The sequence below is a fragment of the Benincasa hispida genome, chromosome 8 (genome assembly GCF_009727055.1).
Source record: "Benincasa hispida cultivar B227 chromosome 8, ASM972705v1, whole genome shotgun sequence".
Taxonomy (NCBI): domain Eukaryota; kingdom Viridiplantae; phylum Streptophyta; class Magnoliopsida; order Cucurbitales; family Cucurbitaceae; genus Benincasa; species Benincasa hispida.
The window spans coordinates 11,797,454-11,818,457 of record NC_052356.1 but is presented as its reverse complement, the minus strand read 5'-3'; the positions used below and the strand labels follow the sequence as shown (position 1 = coordinate 11,818,457).

The following is a 21,004-nucleotide window of genomic DNA, read 5'->3' as shown; positions in this document are numbered from 1 at the left end:
TCCCTATAGCAAGATGAAAAAGACAACAAGGGATCCAAAGAGAGCGTTAGCTCTTCGATTTCATCGATGGATCACAAAACTACCGACTGTTTTCATTAGAAACCCCTCTAAAATATTTTTGGCTTCTTTTGAGAACGATTCAACATTATACTCAAACATGTATCATTAATAAATCAAAAGCGGTTTAAAGAACCAAAAGCACTGCCAAATAAACTTTAAAATGGATCACTCAAGCTCAAAGTTCAATACACACTATCTATATAATACAGCCAGCCAAACAAAATTCTAAAATGGTGTTCTATGAAAATTCCTCATGATGGACCCTTGTGAATTTGTGGTCAGTACTACTACAGCTATTGAAGAATTCAGACTAGGATACATGAACATTCAAGCTGGGAAACTAAAGTTAGAGGCTTTCAATAGCCAGACCTTAAGCAAATCCCCCAGGATACATGTTGCCCAAAGGAGAAAAATTGTTGCATAAACACAGTTTGTGCGTATCATGTAACAGCTAGTGAGTTTATGCAATAAAAAGACTGTTGGAAGTAAAAACACGGTGATTCACTCAGTCTACAGGATCTGGATTCAAAACTGGAAGGATTCTCAAGGCAGATGAACCAAGGTGCATTCCCCGAATAATTCCACCATATCCGATCTTCACTCTGTGACACAGAAGCAATATGGAATCCCACAATGCTGTTCTTCCCTGAAAATAAAGATCAGAACAGTTATTTTTATCCTAATAATGTTCCAAAACTTGTAGTAGTTGAGATCAATTTCAATAACATGCTCAAGGGCAAACAACCTGAAGAGAAAACTGAAGCTTCTTATCCCAATACAAAGAGAAAACTGGAGGATTTTTCCTTCCAACAGCCAGTATGCAAGCTCCGGGATGAATAACGGAAGGAACACCATATATGATTGCTATGTACTTCTCGGGAAAGCGTTCTTTTGGAGGAAGAACACCCAAGAACAAAGGATTTTTACTGGACTGAGCCCCGGCATAGATTGAAGGTTCCAGATGTAACATCCACTTTGGATGCTCTAGGAAAGCACAGAATAAATATAGGAGTAAGTGAGAATCGGTTGGAAGCTCAAGTGTCCACTTCTTGTTCTTCTTATCATAAACCTCTCCAGTCCCAAGATACTCGTAATTCTTCAAGCACGTCCCTTCGGAAAGCTCTGTAGATTCACAAAGGCATTGGTGTGAAAGTCAGTAAAGTTTTTTTTTTTTTTTTTTAATCTATTCTTCTGCAAATTCCGGAGAGACCAATAACACGGCGGGAAACTGGAAAACATAATAAACTGATAATCTACGGCCTATGCCTACCTTTGATTCTTTGTACTGTATAATCTGCTCGAATACTGCTTTGAGGCAGTAAGCCTTTGACCCATTCACCCTTCATCAAAGCAAGGAGTTTCTGGTGCTCTGTAATGGCATTAACACACTCTTGCATGGTTGGAACTAAGGGATTCTGCTGAGGGGACTGTGGTGCATTCGCCAGAGGCATTTTGACTGCATTGGAGGTGGATGATTGTAAGCAATTATTATTATTTCTATAAGTTAACCTAAACTCCACCCTCCCCCCACCCCCAACCAAAAAAAGAAAGAAAAAAAAAAAAAAAAGGAAAACCAACTATCACCAGAGACCAATAGGAAACAGAAATTGTAGAAACTTTTGAACAAAATGATGGAAAGCCTTACTTGTAGAGGCATCTATAGATTGCAAGAGAGTTGCTCGTAATTGGTGGAGGAGTCCATCTTCATCAAGAGTCAGTGTTGGTTGCCATTCATTAGTCCTGTCAACCGAAGACACAGTGGGAAGGGATCCTGTGGAGTCGCCTACAGGACTTATAGCAATTGAGACACCGAGTTTAGCGGCCACTTCTTTTACCTTAAAAAACCAAGAAGATAAGCAGACTCATAAGGCGCAAAGGATGTGTAACCTACCAATATAATTATCATTAGATTTGAAGTTCAAAACTCCTCATCCAACTAATCAAATATCACTCTCAAACACAGCCATAAATCAGCCTAGTTTGAAATTCGCACACATAAATCTTAATACAGAGATACAAAAGAAATTAAAATGTTCCACTATACAGGTTAAAATTATAGGTTATAGCACATGCTCATATATTTTCTATGACATATAATTTATATTTATACCAAAAACTTGATCATCAACAAGTTAACGTGCCCAATATAGACTTCCTAAATTTTGGTGGCTTTGACTAAAGAAAATGATTGAAATTTCAGTCATGGCAAATGAAAATTAATTACTAAAGCACAATGTAGAACAGCCATACCTGAACATGACTGGTTTCAATCTTTTCTACAAGAGGATGAAGCAATGTGGAAGAAAACCATTGCCTGAGACAATCACGCCATTCTTCAATTTGTGGATATACTCCCAAATGCTTGAAAGCTTCAACCATTTCCTCCATAGACATTGGGGAGGGAACATCGCCCTCTACTTTCTTAGGAGGAGTGGTGAATTTCTGTGAACTCGGTGACATCCTTACAGGCCTCAAGGGAGTACTTCTGGTAGTTCCAGAAGTATTGGCTGAAGTAGCCACAGTACTGGGACTGGCTATACCAACACTGCCAATGGTGGGGGGTGGAGTTGCCAATTTTCCTGCAGACTCGGTTAATTTTTCATCTACTTCAGTAAGAAATCGTTCAAAGCCTTCTTCAGATGTAATTTCTTTAAGAGAGGATACTCGCTTGCTTGACCACGGGGTACACACCACTGAATCCCGTCCTGATGAACTCTGAGTAGAAGGCAATGGTGAGGCCACTCCAGAGACAAGATACAAGGAAGATGCAGAACCCGGGGATGTCGAAGGTGTTGCAAAAGACTGCATTTTGCTCCCACTGGCAGAGTTCGATTTATCTATGTTTCTTTGAGATGAATAACTAAAACTGCTAATTGATTGATGAAGAGGAACAAGAACATAAGAAGGAGAAGGTGATGAGTAGGGTTTAGATTTTGGAGGCTTTACAGCCTTTTCAGATGTCCCATTGTCAACCTTTGGTTTTAATCCCATAAGCCCCAGTTGACGCTTGGAAAGAGGTGTTTGTTCCTTGGTTCCTTTGGTGGCAGATACAACAGACACAACACCACTGAATCTTTTCCTATACAAGGATATCGCTTTGAAAAAGGCTAATACTGTTCCTAAAAAGATTAAGCCTACCACAATCTGTGCAGCCTTGGCAGACAAATCTGAAACATAGAAGCGAAGAATTAAAAAAAAAAAAAAAAAATCAATACAGCCATAAGTGTCCAAGGTGGTAGCTCAAGCTCAAAGCAGACATAAACAAATGAGAATAATCTAATAGCTTACAGGCTGCCTCTTCAGGAAAGTTCTTGAGCTTCAAATTGCCAACAATCGCATTTTCCCTTCATTAATTCAGGAAGAAAAAAAGAAAGCCTTAGCTTCAATTAACTGGAAAACAGAACCCAGAGCATAAAACAATATCTGGAAACGAATTCCAGCAGAACTCTTTCTCAAGCACTAGTTCAAGACAACATTCATAAAACCCTCATTCATAACTAACGAAAATCTACATCCTTACTTGAACAGGACTGTGTCCTTCAGTTTTAAGGAGTCAGAAGTAACGGAAAGATTCACAGTCCACACAAAACAAAGCCATATACAGAAAAACGAAGATAAAAAAGTTGAGAAAATTAAAAAACACATAAAAGGAAGGTGCAGTAGATCAAATTGTACCAGGAAAGAATACGAAGAAAGGCAAATGCAGATACGGAGGAGAGGGAGAAGATGCAGAGGAAGGTGAACTTCGAAGGTTGGAGGCTGTTGGCGGTGAGAGCGGCGGATAGGGCCGGGTTCTGATAAGCTGAGAACTTCAAGGGCTTCGGAGAAGAAGAGCTATCGGCTCTTCTGCCATTTTCGGCAGCTTCCATTCGTAATGGGCCCGAGTTTGGGATTCAATTTAGGGTTTTGCAACAGAAACAGGGATTCGATTATACTATGACATTGGGGAAGATTTCTCCAAGATGTTCTTCTCTACAGAATCTCTTCATCTTGAGTAACGAGTCCCGTCAGTTTGAAATTGCAGTAAAACCCCATAGCCTCCAAGGGTTTTTCTCTCTCTCTCTTTTTCTCTTCAATTTTTATAAAATAAATGTAATATTCTTATTAGAACCCCGGACCATTCATTTTTTTGTTAGTATAATAGAAGATGAGAGATTTGAAAGATAGACCTCTTTGTTGTTGATCGTATGTCAATCGAGCTTCCTTTGGTGAACCTTCAACCTTATATGTTAATTACACCTAAGTTTAAGAAATAAAGATGTGTATTTTTTTGTCTTAGTTTAAGATTTTTTCCTACTCCTATTAGAGAAAATGGACATCTCTATATATGTTAGATTCCTCCACTTCTCATAATCTCTTATCTAATATCAAACCCCAAATTCAAAAAATATATATATACAAGAACATATGCTCCAATTAATAATCGGTTAAATAACCCACACTGTGTTTGGGGCATAGGGAGTAAGAGTTGTTTTAACTTCTATTTTGCTACAATAACACTATTTATTACTCGTGGTTAAAATAATCAACTTCCTCCCCTTCCAATATTTTCAATGACTTCACCAACTAGTAACCAACTCCAACGACCACCTTCGACTATTTTCTCCAGTGAAGACCACCTCCAATAGCCAATTTGGTGACAATTACCTCCGACAATCAACTCCAACAGTCACCTTGACCACCTATGTGACCAACTTTAGTGACCAATTCATAGTGTTTAATAGTCTTTTTTATGGTAATTTAACATGTTTTTCTGCATTTTCTCTTTTCACACTAAACCCTTTGTTTATTTAAGAATTTAGTTTGTTGAGACTATTCTCAGGCTTCCCTATGGATCAACCTAGTTTCCTATTAATACCACTTACTTTTGGTAGTTGTAGAATGGTATATAAATTATTTTTTATTGTAGACCTTCATAAGTTAACTTTTGAATTGTCGCGTTACTAGATAAACCAATTAGTTTTGCCTAGGTACTTTTCTAAAAGCTTTCTTTTGTGTTTGATTTTTTTTTCTTTGTATCTTTGTCCTATGCATGTCATGACATTCTCAATGAGGTTGGAAGCGATATAATGGAGTAGCTTGGCCAAGTAACAAGGTGAGGAACCTTAACCGTTAGCTTTCTGAGTACCTTTTCTTTTGTTGGTCAAGTGGTTGCAAGGAGATTGCAGCAAGTGCAGGTAAGTACAACTAGGCCAAATTATCGTTTTGCCGCTGTAGTTACATCTGACTCCTTAAGTACCACTGATCCCTCTAATAAATAATAGATCATAGTCTCACTATGACTAAACCCCTCTCGGGCCAAGAGAGGGTGTGGTGCCACATTGTTCAAGACTCGGAACTAGTTCTTAAGGGAGTAATTTATCTACTTACCCCTGCTTTTGGGAAGGAGTGAATTCCATCATGTGTAGCTGAGTTCCTAGCTCCCCAACCAGACGAATCCCCAAAATGGTAGGTTTGTTGAGTCGGCGATCTGGCCACTCTCACCCATGCAAATCAAAGGGCCGTCTTCATAGGCATGAGTTTACAACTCACTCAGGATTAAGGTCATGTTACCTATGGTCATCCTAGTGAAATGAAAGTCTCAATTATGAATGACGTTATATAACGAGACTAAACATTTTTTGGTCCGGTCTTATACAAACTTCTTTGTATAGAATATCCTCGCTCGCATGTCTAATACATGAATGATCAGGATCAGATAATTTGTAGCACTTTACAACATTTGTAACACCTACAAAGCGGGTCATACTCGTAGTGTCACTAGGATAAGGTATCCAACCTTATCCATATACTACAAACCATTTAGGTTATCACTTAAAACATGATCCATTTGTATGTTTCCGCATACATATTTAAGTTACAACGACAACCATGGATCTTAGTTTATTGGTTTGTGGTAAATGCAACTAAAATATCAAATATTTCATAGACAACGTGAATAAAATATCATATATTATAAATCACAAAATGTTTGTTCATACAAGTGTCTACAAACTACAGGACCCTACGAGATTTAGGGCATCAACCCCAACAGTTGAGAAGTTGAAGATGTGAAGGAATTATTTGGAGGAATAATTGTAGGGTCGACTGGTTTTTCAGTGTTGAACAGAAGACTATCATTACTTATGGCAGGAGGTTGAAGACGAAAAAGAGAGCGGAAGAGTAAAAAAAAGAAAAAAATTAGAGGAAAAATTGCTTTGATACCATATTAACAACCAACATTCAAAAGAGTGAATATCTTCACATATTTTATTAAAGAAATTATGAGTATATACATACACAGAGATGGGCTTTAACAAACTGATTAGGCCCAATCGAGTACTTCATTATCGAGCAACGAGTATTGCATCGAGTATTTTAAGAACTACTGATAATCACCATCGAGTATCACCTCATCGAGCATCGACTATTTTAAGAACTTCTGATAATCACCATCGAGTATCATCTCATCGGGCATCGAGTATTTTAAGAACTTTTGATAATCACTATTGAGTATCATCTCATCGAGCACCGAATATTTTAAATAACTTCTAATACCGGACCATTTTTTTGTTAGTATAATAGAAGAAGAGAGATTCAAAAGATAGACCTCTTTATTGTTGATCGTACGTCAATTGAGCCTCCTTTGGTGAACCTTCAACCTTATATGTTAATTACACCTAAGTTTAAGAAATAAAGATGTGTATTTTTCGTCTTAGTTTAAGATTTTTTTTTCCTGCTCCTACTAGAGAAAATGGGCATCTCTATGTATGTTAAATTCCTCCACTCCTCATTATCTCTTATATAATATCAAACCCCAAATTCAAAGAAAAAAAAAAAAAGAAAAGAAAAGAAGAAGAAAAAGAACATATGCTCCAATTAATAATCATTTAAGGGGTCTTTATGACTTTAACTTGGAATAAGTTGATGAGTTAAATAACCCACTTTGTGTTTGGGGCGTGTGTTAAGAAAATGGGGAGTAAGAGTTGTTTTAACTTCTATTTTGCTACAATAACACTATTTATTACTCGTGGTTAAAATAATCAACTTCCTTTCCTTCCAATGTTTTCAATATCTTCACCAACTAGTAACCAACTTCGATGACCACCTTCGACTATTATCTTCAGTGAAGACCACCTCCAACAGTCAATTTGGTGACACCACCTTCGATAACCAACTCTAACGGTCACCTTGACCAACTATGTGACCAACTTTAGTGACCAGTTCATAGTGTTTAATAGTCTTTTTTATGGTAATTTGACATGTTTTTCTACATTTTCTCTTTCCACACTAAACCCCTTGTTTATTTAAGAATTTAGTTTGTAGAAACTATTCTTACGCTTCCCTATGGATCAACCTAGTCTCCTATTAATACTACTTACTTTTGGTAATTGTAGAATGGTATATAAATTATATTTGATTGTAGACCTTCAATAAGTTAACTTTCAAGTTGTTGCATTACTGGATAAGCCAATTAGTTTTGCCTAGGTACTTTTCTAAAAGCTTTCTTTTGTGTTTGATTTTTTTTCTTTGTATCTTTGTCCTACGCATGTCATGACATTCTCAATGAGATTGGGAGTAATATAATGGAGTAGCTTGGCCAAGTAACGAGGTGAGTAACCTTAACTGTTAGCTTTTTTAGTATCTTTTCTTTTATTAGTCAAGTGGTTGCAGGGAGATTACGGCAAGTGTAGGTATGTATATTTTTCTCGTTCGTAGGTCATCCTATGCAAGCATGTCCTAGGTTGCAGTAGAGTCTAATGCCACACGACTACTCTATGGGAGGGTATCAAGTCAAAAGGATTACAATTCCTACTGTCCTTGATGAGAGGAATCATTTGGCTATGGAAATCAAGGATGGGAGTAGAGCCAATACGATTCATACCCCGTTGTGCCTAATATGTCGATGCAGACTCATAATGTCGACCCAAATATGTCCCTACAAAATGTGGTGAGAGATTGCTAACAAAAATGTTCTTTTTAAGAAAGAAAATCTCCGTTTCCAGCATAAGAGTCTTTATTTTGAACTAGAGACTTGAATTGAGATATAGAGTTTAAGTGATTTAGTCACTCAAATAGTTGAATCATTTAGGAGGCAAGATGAACCCTTGTTGCAGTCATCTTTTGACACCATCGAGGCACATAATTGTGAGGTAATCCACATCGATAGTAAGAGTTGGAGTATAGCATATAGTGCTCAAAACTAGTTGGTAGACTAAAGAAGAATTTGTGATGAAACCTAAAAAAGCTCGGGTGATAAAGTTTAATGTTGGAAAGGCTTAGTTTATTTTATCCTCTAGGATTTCCCTTATTCATGAGTCTTTCTTCTTTAATTTCTTACGAGTACAAAGTGTTATTTTTCTTTTCATTCTTTTGTTTATTTTGAATAAGTTGTTGAGTCAGTTTTTATTTCTTTTACTTTTATAGATATAAAAATCCAAAATGACTTACTTGCATGAGCACTTGTTGGTTTTGAAAGCTATATTGACCCAAGCCAAAAGATACGGCTAGAGAAATACGAGAACTTTTATGTGCCTAGACATATGAATCTCGTCAAGCATAATGACATAAAAAATTTGTGCTTCTTGGACGCAGCCAAGCGTCAAACATTTACTCACTTTCTTAGTTTAATTTCTTTTTATTTTTTGTTTTTTTTTGTAGGTTAAATTTATTTTTCTTTTCTATTTCTCAGGTGTCAATTGAAAGGAGAAAGATTAGGGAGAAGCAACCCTCGCCACTGGTGCACATCCAAATTTAAGCGAAGGTTTTATGTTTTCCTTCTATTTTTTCTTCACCTTTTATTGTTTTATACATTAAGAACAATGTGTGCTTTTGAAGTTGAGGAAGGTTGGATTTTGATCAAGACCTGTGATCTTGTTGAGTCATTGAGCATCTTGTGCATAAACTGTTTGTTTGCTTTATTGCTCGTCTTATTGATTAGAACCATTGATGATATACTTTTTATGTGATGTTGTTTGCTTTTGAGCAAGTTTGAAGTATAATTATGATTTTTTAGCCCATTTTTCCAAAAAAAAAAAAATATATATAAGTTTTCATGCATGCTTAGTGCTTTGCCCATCTATTTTAAGTCTCAAGAACCTAGAATCTTGTTCTATGGTCTAATTTTTGTTGCAATTCCAAAAGACCTTAGTGGTAGTTGTTAGGTTGTTCGAAGCACAATTCCATGATGCATGCTTAGATTTTAGCTAAGCCATTTGTGAATAAATAAAAAAAGAAAGTGTTGAAAAGCATAGTAAAAAAAAAAAAAAGAGAGAAAAAGAAAAGTCTTTGTTAAACTTATATTGCTCAATGCTAGCCTCTTTCATCATTAGTTGTTAGTGTGTAGGAAAGAAAGCGAGAGAGTTACCAAAGTAAGGCTGCAAAGTTGGAGTTCTTATACTATTTAGATGCACGTTGTTGCCAAGATTATTTGCTTTGTGATACGTAATTGCCTTGTTGAAATCACGTAGGAGTAATGTTAGGATTGTGTATTATTGATGAGTTGGTTGTTCCAAGTGGTTAACATGCATTTAGGGCTAATTTTAGTTAATAAATTGGGGACACTTGTTTGGGTCAACTAAACAAAGTGGGTGAGCCTTTGCATGATTGAATGACCGTTATCTTTATATGATCAATCAAGCAATTGGGTGAATTCGAGTTCCAAAGCTAGACCCATTTTACACTTTGATGTGAATTCAACCCTTGAACCATTGCATGCACCTAAAGAACCAATTACAAGAAGCAAGGCAAAGAAGATTCAAGAGGCATTTACACTACATCTTAAAAAACTAGCAAATTCACAAGAATCGACAAATAATTTTGAAACCAAAGTTTTATATAATGTTAGTTCAATGAGTCAAGAAGAGAATGGCATAAAGATGGCACGGGAAAAGTCCTATAGTTGGAAGATGATATGGTGGTCAAAAAAAGTGTGCAGATTTTGTAAAGAAAATATTGTCAAGTATGCACTGCATGGGGAAATGTGATGTCAAACCTTGTCAAACGTGAATAACTACTTTGCCGCCTTCTAGAGGAGATATAAAGAAATTTGAAGACTTTCTACATTCTTAGTTTTGCATTTTGACTTATAATTTAGTATGCAATTAAGTTTCAAGTTTCTAGGTGTTATTTTCTACAATTTGCAATTAATTGTATTTGAATGACTTTTGAGTTTCTTGGTCTATCCACGACCATTTGGCCTATAAAATGGCTTGTAATGTTCTTCAAAACTCAAATTATTGATGTAAAAAGCTTGTGCTTATTCAACCCTTTGGTGTTGTCTTTTTCTTTCAAATCTTGCTTTAGATTTGATATTTAAATCAATTCATTGGATTAGTCTTGATCAAGCTAATTTTGGAATGAGTTGTCTTAGGATCTAAGAGTGACCATCATAGATTCTAAGTTCGATCTAAGCAGCTTTCTTTGTGAGTGTTTGCAAGGATCCTAGAAGGACCTCTAGCTTTGCATCCAACAAGTATCGCGGGCGCTTATCACACTTGTTATAATTTTCTTATAACTTCTACTCCTTTATTTTTAGGGTTGTATTCAAATAAAGAAAAATGAGCCAACTTATTTATAAATATAGCAAAATGTCATTCTCTATCAATGATAGACCGCAATAAATTTTTATCACTTAGATTTTTTCAGCATTTATCTTTTTGTAGCTTCTCTTTCCACAATAAACCCCTCATTATTACCATTTTATTTAGAAATTTAGCTTGTCAAAACTATCTTTAGACTTCCATTTGATTGTACCTATTCTCCTACTAATACTATTTAATTTTGATAGTTGTAGATGGATATTACAAAATTATAGATTTTTTTTTAAATAATGTTTTTTTAAAATATAATGACAAAAATAGGGTTGGAGGGAAACATTTTCTAAGAATAGGTGTTTTGTGAAACTATTGACAAAATTGGAGTAGTGGAATCGTGTACCGGGTACATGATTTCTATGTGGCAAACTCGTGTACCCAGTACACGAGTACCGTTTAATCTAGTCAGCACCATGTCGACTAACTGGTTGACCAGTCAAATGCAAACTCGTGGACCCAGTCCATGATTTGCTTTTTTTTTTTTTATTATTTTTTTTAAAGTTTGTTGACTATTTTTTTTAATTGTAGATGTACAACAATATAAAAACTTTAGGAATTGATCCACAAATTCCTTCATTATTAAACTTAATTATATATTTAATCTATAATGAAAACATCTTGCACTCATATTTTAAGAAAAAATACCATGACATTAAAGAATATTTACAATTAGTTCTTGAATTTATAATTTGAAAATGAAAGTTTACATGAAATTTAAAAACGACCCCTGGCCCTTACCCCTCATGGGGGTTGTCTTCGTGTCCCTCTAAATTAGGTTCACCTTGTTGTCGTTGTCGTCTACGACGAATACATCTTCGATCGGTGTCAGCAACATTGAGTTGTCTTGTTTGTGAATAATACCTTCTACGTTGACCAATGTTTGCTGACACATTGAACCCAATTCTGGTAAGTTGTTCTGCACTGAATATTGTTGAACATCACCAATAAAATTATTTTGTACAATAAAAAAAATAAATATTAAACAATATTCATATCATATATATGGAAAATTTCTGATTTTAAATCTCTTACCATGCAGTAATAAGAGTGGCTAGATGCCAACTCAACAGTGCCCCTTACCTTTTCGTGGACTTAATCTGATTCTGAGAACTGGGAAACTCTAATCCACAATATGAAATTTACTCCTTTCTCAAAGGCAGGGATAAGAGAGAGATGGCTCCCTTAAGTGCTCATTCTAAGGCTTGAACATAGTGGCCACAGCTTTTCTTTGGAAGAGAAGATCAATCATAGTAAGACTATGACTTTAATGTTTCATTAGAAGGATCAGTGGTACGATGGAGACAGATTGTAACTACAGGGGCATAACGGTTTATTGGCCAGCTGTACTTACGAGCGATCTGTGAAGGGTTGTCGCAATTGCTGATTGGTTAGATGGACACATCATATATCTGTTAGTGAGAGAGTTTCAAACTGTCGGTCTTTAGTGGGTGTCTGGCAGTTAACGTGATGGTGGAATCCCGTGACAAAGAGTTTAGTCAGTTAATTCACATACCATTGGAGCTTCGGAATCTACAGGTTCTATAAGGTCCCCCCTTGGTAGCTTGGATTTCTCATTGAGAATTAGTTTTTGGTGTTGAATTGTAAATGTTCAAATTGACAAGAAGGTATTTTGATTTATATTATGATATAATCGGTATGATGTGTAAGATTACATCTAGGGAAGATTGATGGTAAATTAAGATTTTACATTAGTACCATAGGAATAGAAAAAGAACTATGGTTTTATATGTTTCATGAGATGAAGTATTAAAACTATAGGTTATAAATATAGTATGATAAGTTGGTTATCAATTTATCTAATAATTAATACTTTTTCTTTTAAATAACCAAAAGTAGTGGGTGGTTATTGATCATTGGTAACCGTGATTTAAAAAGGAAATTGGTTTCCTATTTTGAAAAAGAAAGTTTTCACAAAAGTTTAGAAAAGTATTTGAAATTTCTCGTCTAGCGAAAAAGAAACTCACGTTAGCTCGTCAAGTAAATACAGAATTTACTAAACGATGGTGGGCGAGCTAAATGATCGTGCAGTGTTTTCTAAAACGATCACATAATTTTGCTAAAAAATCGCTGGCCCAAGGTAAACGATCGTGTAGAGTCTATAGGTGATATAGAACCAAAGCTAAAAATGGTCGTATTAGCTTTTGCTAGACGATCCACATAACTTTATCTAAACGATTGGGCATCGACCTTTATCAATAGGTCTCGACTTCTCCCACTTTGGCCCAGTCGAGTACGCGATCGTTGTTTCTCTCCCGTTCATTCTGCCTCATACCAAGTCCGAACAGAGCCCACCGCTCTGGTTTTTCAACCCGAGAATATCAGGTCCCTTGTTTGGTGGTGTCAGACCTCAACTTGAAACACCGTTGAGGTTTTCTGGAGCCGTTCGTGGTGCTGTGGAGGCCGTTTGTGTCCGCGAAGGACAAGGTGAGGAGTCCGTGTCGTGTTGTTGAGGAGATCGTGACCGAGGATTTCGTTGAGGACGAGCGCGAAGTGTTCATGCTTGTGTTCCGTGCCACTGTTGCAGTCGTGTAGATTCGATCGCTCGTGTCGCTGTTGTTCGAGCGGTCGTGCAAACAAAGCATGGAGACATTTCTGCCTATGTGCGTAAGAGGTTTGGTCTTTCTATGCATTTGGAGTTTATTTCATGCTGTAATTCTCTATATATTGTATAAACCATTGTTTAAGTCGATTGTTAAATGGTTTGTTGAATTCATGAATTATAATTTATAATAGTCCTTATTTCCGTACTCATGGAAATCACACCTTCCGATTTCCTTCATGGAAATTCCTAGGCCATTGTTAGTGATAGAGGTACAAATTTTTAAGTCATTTTGGAAAGTTTTTGTGGGTAAATTGGAAACTAAGCTTTTGTTTTCAAAACAACTTATCACCCACAAACCTTATGGCAACTAAGGTGGTTTAATAGAACATTAAAACTTTGCTTAGGTCAATTAATGTCTAAAAATTCTCAAAGACTTGGGAGGATACTCTACCTTTTGTAGAGTTTTGCTTTACAATTAGAGCAATACATAGCTCCACTCATTGTTTCACCTTTTGAGGTTGTGTATGGCTTTAATCATTAACTCTGTTAGATTTGTCACCCTTACCACCTATATGTTTACTTGAAGTAGTTGTTTTTCAGAGCAGAATAATCAAACATTTTGCCATAAAGAAGTCAAAGAAAGGATAAAAAAGAAGATCAAAAGCTTATCAAGTAGGCAAGAACCAAGGAGAAGAAAAATGATTTTTAAACCGGTGATTGGGTTTTGGGTTCATCTACGAAAGGAAAGGTTTCCAGATCAAAGAAATGTCTAAACTTCAACCAAAGGGAGATGTTTATTTTCACAGTGAATAGAGCGGATAAATAATAACACTACAAATTGGAGTTTTCGAGGTGAGTAACAATGTAAGTTCTACTTTCAATATAGCTGGTTTGATTCCTTTTGATGTAAGAAATGAAGACCTTGATTTGAGGGACAAATCCTTATTAAAAAAGGGGGATGATAAAACATGGAGGATGTGTGTTGATTGTCGAGCCATCAACAAAATAACAGTAAAGTATCGACATCCTATTCCTAGATTGGATGACATGCTAGATGAATTACATGGTGCAAACTTGTTTTCAAAAATTGATCTTAAAAGTGGTTACCATCAAATTCGAATGCATGTGGGAGATGAGTGGAAAATGGCTTTCAAAACAAAATTTGGACTTTACGAGTGACTTCTTATGCCATTTGGTCTTACTAATGCACCAAGTAATTTTATGAGGCTAATGAATCATGTTTTGAGAGGATACATTGGAAAATTTGTTGTGGTATACTTTGATGATATTCTTGTTTACTCTAAAAATTTGAATGAACATATATTGCATGGCAAGACAATTTTGCTTAAACTTAGAGAAGAAAAGTTTTATGCCAATTTCAAAAAGTGTAGTTTTTGTCTAGACTAAGTCAATTTCTTATGATTCATTGTTGGAAAGGATGGGGTGAAAGTTGACGAAGAAAAGGTCAAGGTTATTCGAGAGTGGCCAACACCCACCAATGCAACCGAGGTGAGATCTTTTCATGGTTTGGCTAGTTTTTATAGAAGGTTTATTAAGGATTTCAATAGCATAGCCTCACCGTTGAACGAACTTATTAAAAAGAATGTGAAATTTGAATGGAAAGAAAAGCAAGAAAATGCATTCAATGAATTAAAAGATAAATTGACTAATGCACCTCGTCTTGCTTTACCTAACTTTGACCAATCTTTTGAAATTGAATGTGATGCAAGTGGGATAGGGATTGGAGCTGTTTTGATGCAAGAAAATAGGCCAATCATGTTCTTTAGTGAGAAGCTAAATGGAGCACAACTTAGCTACCCCACATATGATAAGGAATTGCATGCACTTGTAAAGGCTTTGCAAGTTTAGCAACATTACTTGTGCCAAAATATTTTGTCATCCACACGGATCATGAAAGCTTGAAGCACCTCAAAAGCCAAACAAAGTTGAACAAGAGGCATGCTAAATGGGTAGAATTCATTGAGACATTTCCATATATCATTCATTACAAGAAAGGTAAGGATAATGTGATGGCTGATACATTATCAAGAAAGTATGCATTGTTTTCTTCCCTTAGTGCAAAAATTCTTAGTTTTAAACACATGATTGATTTGTACAAAGTAGAGACATCTGAGTTTCATGATGTGTATATTCAATGTTTAGAAGGGAAAAACGTGTATGATTATATTGTGTCTGATGAAATGCTTTTTAGGAAAAGAAAACTTCGTATTCCTAAGTGTTCCATTCGAGAGTTTCTTGTGAAGGAAGCTCATGGGGGAGGATTAATGGGGCATTTTGGGGAATTTAAAACATATAACATGTTGGCTGAACATTTTTATTGGTTGAAAATGAGAAAGATAAAGTGTGTAAACAATGTTTCAAATGTAAGAAGGCTAAGTCTAAGACACAACCACATGGTCTTTACACACCTTTAGATGTTTCTAATGAACCTTGGGTTGACATTAGCATGGATTTTGTTTTAGGACTACCAAAGACTAGGAGACATCATGGTAGTTGATAGGTTTAGTAAAATAGCACATTTCATACCATGTAATAAAACAGATGATGCTACTAACATAGCTAATCTTTTCTTTAGGGAAGTGGTTAGATTGCATGGAATGTTGGGATTGGTGTCCTAATTCTCTCGGAGTCTCGTTGTTTTGTAAAGATACACATTGTTCAATGAATAAAATAAGTGTTATTTAATTGTGGCATTTACTCATATCCAATAAACAAAGTTCCTTGGTTATCTTATGTGAACTTAAGCATGTATATGTGATATACAAGTGGATTATGCCTTAAGCGATAACCTAAATGGGTCTGTAGTATAAGGATTAAGGTGGGATATCTGATCCTGGTGATACTACGGATATGGCCTGTTTTGTAGAGGTTTACAAGTGTTGTAAACTACTACAGATGATAGATCCTGACCATCCATGTGGAGACGTGGAGCGAGGGTGTCCTATACAAAGAATTTGTATAAGATCTGGACCACGAGATGACTAGACTCTATATATAACGCTGTTGATACTAGAGACTTGCATTTCACCTAAACGACCATAGGTGACATGACCTCAATTATGAGTGTTTTGAAAACTCCTGCCTTTGAGGGCGGTCCTTTGATTAGTATGGGTGAGAGTGGCTAGATTGCCAACTCAACATGCCTACCTTTTCGTGGACTTATCTGATCTGAGAACTGGGAACTCAATCCACAATATGAAATTTACTCCTTTCTCAAAGCAGGGATAAGTAGAGAGATGGCTCCCTTAAGGGCTCATTCTAAGGCTTGAACATAGTGGCCACAGCTTTTCTTTGGAAGAGAAGACTCAATCATAGTAAGACTATGACTTATGTTCATTAGAAAGGATCAGTGGTACGTTAGGAGACAGATGTAACTACAGGGGCATAACGGTTATTGGCCCAGCTGTACTTACGAGCGATCTGTGAAGGGTTGTCGCATTGCTGATTGGTTAGATGGACACATCATATATCTGTAGTGAGGAGAGTTCAACTGTCGGTCTTTAGTGGAGTGTCTGGCAGTTAACGGATGGTGGATCCCGTGACTAAAGAGTTTAGTCAGTTATTCACATACCATTGGAGCTTCGGATCTACAGTTCTATAAGGTCCCCCTTGGTAGCTTGGATTCTATTGAGAATTAGTTTTTGGTGTTGATTTGTAATGTTCAAATTGACAAGAGGTATTTTGATTTATATTATGTATAATCGGTATGATGTGTAAGATACATCTAGTGGAAGATTGATGTAAATAAGATTTACATTAAGTACCATGGAATAGAAAAAGAACTATGGTTTATATGTTTCATGAGATGAAGTATTAAAACTATAGGTTATAAATATAGTATGATAAGTTGGTTATCATTTATCTAATAATTAATACTTTTTCTTTTAAATAACCAAAGTAGTGGGTGGTTATTGAATCATGGTAACCGTGAGTTTAAAAGGAAATTGGTTTCCTATTTTGAAAAAGAAGTTTTCACAAAAGTTTGAAAAGTATTTGAATTTTCTCTCTAGCGAAAAAGAAACTCACGTTAGTCGTCAAGTAAATACAGATTTACTAAACGATGGTTGGGCGAGCTAAATGATCGTGCAGTGTTTACTAAACGATCACATAATTTTGCTAAAAAATCGCTGGCCCAAGGTAAACGATCGTGTAGAGTCTATAGGTGATAGACCAAGCTAAATGGTCGTATAGCTTTTGCTAGACGATCACATAACTTTATCTAAACGATTGGGCATCGACCTATACAATAGGTCTCGACTTCTCCCACTTGCCCAGTCGAGTACGCGATCGTTGTTTCCTCCGTTCATCTGCCTCATACCAAGTCCGAACAGAGCCCACCCTCTGGATTCTCACACCGAGAATATCAAGGTCGCCTTGTTGGTGGTGTCAGACTCAACTTGACACCGTTGAGGTTTTCTGGAGGCCGTTCGTGGTGCTGTGGAGGCCGTTTGTGTCGCGAAGGACAAGTGAGGAGTCCGTTCGTGTTGTAGAGGAGATCGTGACCGAGGATTTCGTTGAGGACGAGCGCGAAGTGTTCATGCTGTGTTCGTGCAATGTTGCAGTCGTGTAGATCGATCGCTCGTGGTCGCTGTTGTTCGAGCGGTCGTGCAACAAAGCATGGAGACATTTCTGCCTATGTGCGTAGAGTTTGTCTTTCTATGCATTTGAGTTTATTCATGCTGTAATTTCTCTATATAATTGTATAACCATTTGTTTGAAGTCGATTGTAAATGGTTTGTTGATTCATGATTATAATTTATAATAGTCTTATTCCGCTACTCATGGAAATCATCACTTCCGATTTCCTTCATGGAATTCCTAGGACCATTGTTAGTGATAGAGGTACAAAATTTTTAAGTCATTTTTGGAAAGTTTTGTGGGGTAAATTGGAAACTAAGCTTTTGTTTTCAACAACTTATCACCCACAAACCTATGGGCAAACTAAGGTGGTTAATAGAACATTAGAAACTTTGCTTAGGTCATTAATGTCTAAAAATCTCAAGACTTGGGAGGATACTCTACCTTTTGTAGAGTTTGCTTACAATAGAGCAATACATAGCTCCACTCATTGTTCACCTTTTGAGGTTGTGTATGGCTTTAATCCATTAACTCTGTTAGATTTGTCACCCTTACCACCTAATATGTTTACTAGTGAAGTAGTTGTTTCAAGAGCAGAATACATCAAACATTTGCATAAAGAAGTCAAAGAAAGGATAAAAAAGAAGATCAAAAGCTTATCAATAGCAAGAACCAAGGGAGAAAGAAAATGATTTTTAAACCCGGTGATTGGGTTTGGGTTCATCTACGAAAGGAAAGGTTTCCAGATCAAAGAATGTCTAAACTTCAACCAAGAGGAGATGGTTTATTTCAAGTGATAGAGCGGATAAATAATAACACCTACAAATTGGATCTTCGAGGTGAGTACAATGTAAGTTCTACTTTCAATATAGCTGGTTTGATTCCTTTTGATGTAAGAAATGAAGACCTTGATTTGAGGACAAATCCTTTTAAAAAAAAGGGGGGGATGATATGAATTCAACCATTGAACCGTTGCATGTACCTAAAGGACCAATTACAAGAGCAAGGCAAAGAAGATTCAAGAGGCATTCACACTACATCTTCAAAAACTAGCAAATTCACAAGAACCGACAAATAATTTTGAGACCAAAGTTTTATATAATGTTAGTTCAATGAGTCAAGAAGAGAATGACATGAAGATGACACGGAAAAGTCCTATAGTTTGGAAGATGACACGGTGGTCAAAAAAAGTGTGCAGATTTTGTGAAGAAAATGCTGTCAAGTGTGCACTGCATGGGAAAATGTGATGTCAAACCTTGTCAAACGTGCATAACTACTTTGCCGCCTTCTAGAGGAGATATTTAAATAAATTTGAAGACTTTCTACATTCTTAGTTTTGCATTTTGATTTATAATTTAGTATACAATTAAGTCTCAAGTTTCTAGGTGTTATTTTCTACAATTTGTAATTAATTATATTTGAATGACTTTTGAGTTTCTTGGTCTATCCACGACAATTTGGCCTATAAAATGGCTTGTAATGTTCTTCAAAACTCAGATTATTGATGTAAAAAGCTTGTGCTTATTCAACCCTTTGGTGTTGTCTTTTTCTTTCAAATCTTGCTTTAGATTTGATATTTAAATCAATTCATTGGATTAGTCTTGATCAAGCTAATTTTGGAATGAGTTGTCTTAGGATCTAAGAGTGACCATCATAGATTCTAAGTTCGATCTAAGCAGCTTTCTTTGTGAGTGTTTGCAAGGATCCTAGAAGGACCTCTAGCTTTGCATCCAACAAGTATCGCGGGCGCTTATCACACTTGTTATAATTTTCTTATAACTTCTACTCCTTTATTTTTAGGGTTGTATTCAAATAAAGAAAAATGAGCCAACTTATTTATAAATATAGCAAAATGTCATTCTCTATCAATGATAGACCGCAATAAATTTTTATCACTTAGATTTTTTCAGCATTTATCTTTTTGTAGCTTCTCTTTCCACAATAAACCCCTCATTATTACCATTTTATTTAGAAATTTAGCTTGTCAAAACTATCTTTAGACTTCCATTTGATTGTACCTATTCTCCTACTAATACTATTTAATTTTGATAGTTGTAGATGGATATTACAAAATTATAGATTTTTTTTTAAATAATGTTTTTTTAAAATATAATGACAAAAATAGGGTTGGAGGGAAACATTTTCTAAGAATAGGTGTTTTGTGAAACTATTGACAAAATTGGAGTAGTGGAATCGTGTACCGGGTACATGATTTCTATGTGGCAAACTCGTGTACCCAGTACACGAGTACCGTTTAATCTAGTCAGCACCATGTCGACTAACTGGTTGACCAGTCAAATGCAAACTCGTGGACCCAGTCCATGATTTGCTTTTTTTTTTTTTATTATTTTTTTTAAAGTTTGTTGACTATTTTTTTTAATTGTAGATGTACAACAATATAAAAACTTTAGGAATTGATCCACAAATTCCTTCATTATTAAACTTAATTATATATTTAATCTATAATGAAAACATCTTGCACTCATATTTTAAGAAAAAATACCATGACATTAAAGAATATTTACAATTAGTTCTTGAATTTATAATTTGAAAATGAAAGTTTACATGAAATTTAAAAACGACCCCTGGCCCTTACCCCTCATGGGGGTTGTCTTCGTGTCCCTCTAAATTAGGTTCACCTTGTTGTCGTTGTCGTCTACGACGAATACATCTTCGATCGGTGTCAGCAACATTGAGTTGTCTTGTTTGTGAATAATACCTTCTACGTTGACCAATGTTTGCTGACACATTGAACCCAATTCTGGTAAGTTGTTCTGCACTGAATATTGTTGAACATCACCAATAAAATTATTTTGTACAATAAAAAAAATAAATATTAAACAATATTCATATCATATATATGGAAAATTTCTGATTTTAAATCTCTTACCATGCAGTAATAGTAAGGGCCGTTGGGTGTGATAAATCGCTCGTGATTGAATTGTACCAAGGAAAGTGGTCGTCTGATACAGCTGGCCCATTTGTTAATTCTCGTGCACTAACAATCATGTTGTACATGCCAATAGGATAAATATTCCACATGATTCGACGCCAGTCTTGGTCGTGCTTACCTCTCAAATTGATCTGGTGTAGTGTTAGGAGTGTATAGGACAACGAAGGTATCGTTTGTCGTAGACCGAACTGTCTAACATACGATATGGATGATGCCACTTCACTATATGGAAGCATATAAGAGGGAAATCTTTAA

The 21,004-nt window shown here is 35.9% G+C and overlaps 1 protein-coding gene across 1 annotated transcript; it reads right to left on the bottom strand.

The window, feature by feature from the left end:
• Window positions 1-202: 202 nt before the first annotated feature.
• On the bottom strand, window positions 203-4,153 carry LOC120083853 (transmembrane protein 209). Its single transcript, XM_039039740.1, has 7 exons — window positions 3,736-4,153; window positions 3,349-3,404; window positions 2,311-3,227; window positions 1,706-1,895; window positions 1,331-1,516; window positions 806-1,182; window positions 203-706 (listed from the first exon to the last, which is right to left on the bottom strand). Exons 1-7 carry the CDS (start codon window positions 3,927-3,929, stop codon window positions 566-568), a joined length of 2,061 nt encoding a protein of 686 aa, XP_038895668.1. The 5' UTR covers window positions 3,930-4,153; the 3' UTR covers window positions 203-565.
• Window positions 4,154-21,004: the final 16,851 nt, after the last annotated feature.

Bases quoted from the DNA above. Each gene is read 5' to 3' on its own strand.
- LOC120083853 (XM_039039740.1), bottom strand. From the start codon at position 3,929: ATGGAAGCTGCCGAAAATGGCAGAAGAGCCGATAGCTCTTCTTCTCCG. The intron at 3,405-3,735 runs GTACAATTTGAT...GAATTAATGAAG, and splicing joins TTTCTTCGTATTCTTTCCTG to GGAAAATGCGATTGTTGGCA. The intron at 1,517-1,705 runs GTAAGGCTTTCC...CCTCCAATGCAG, and splicing joins ATCTATAGATGCCTCTACAA to TCAAAATGCCTCTGGCGAAT.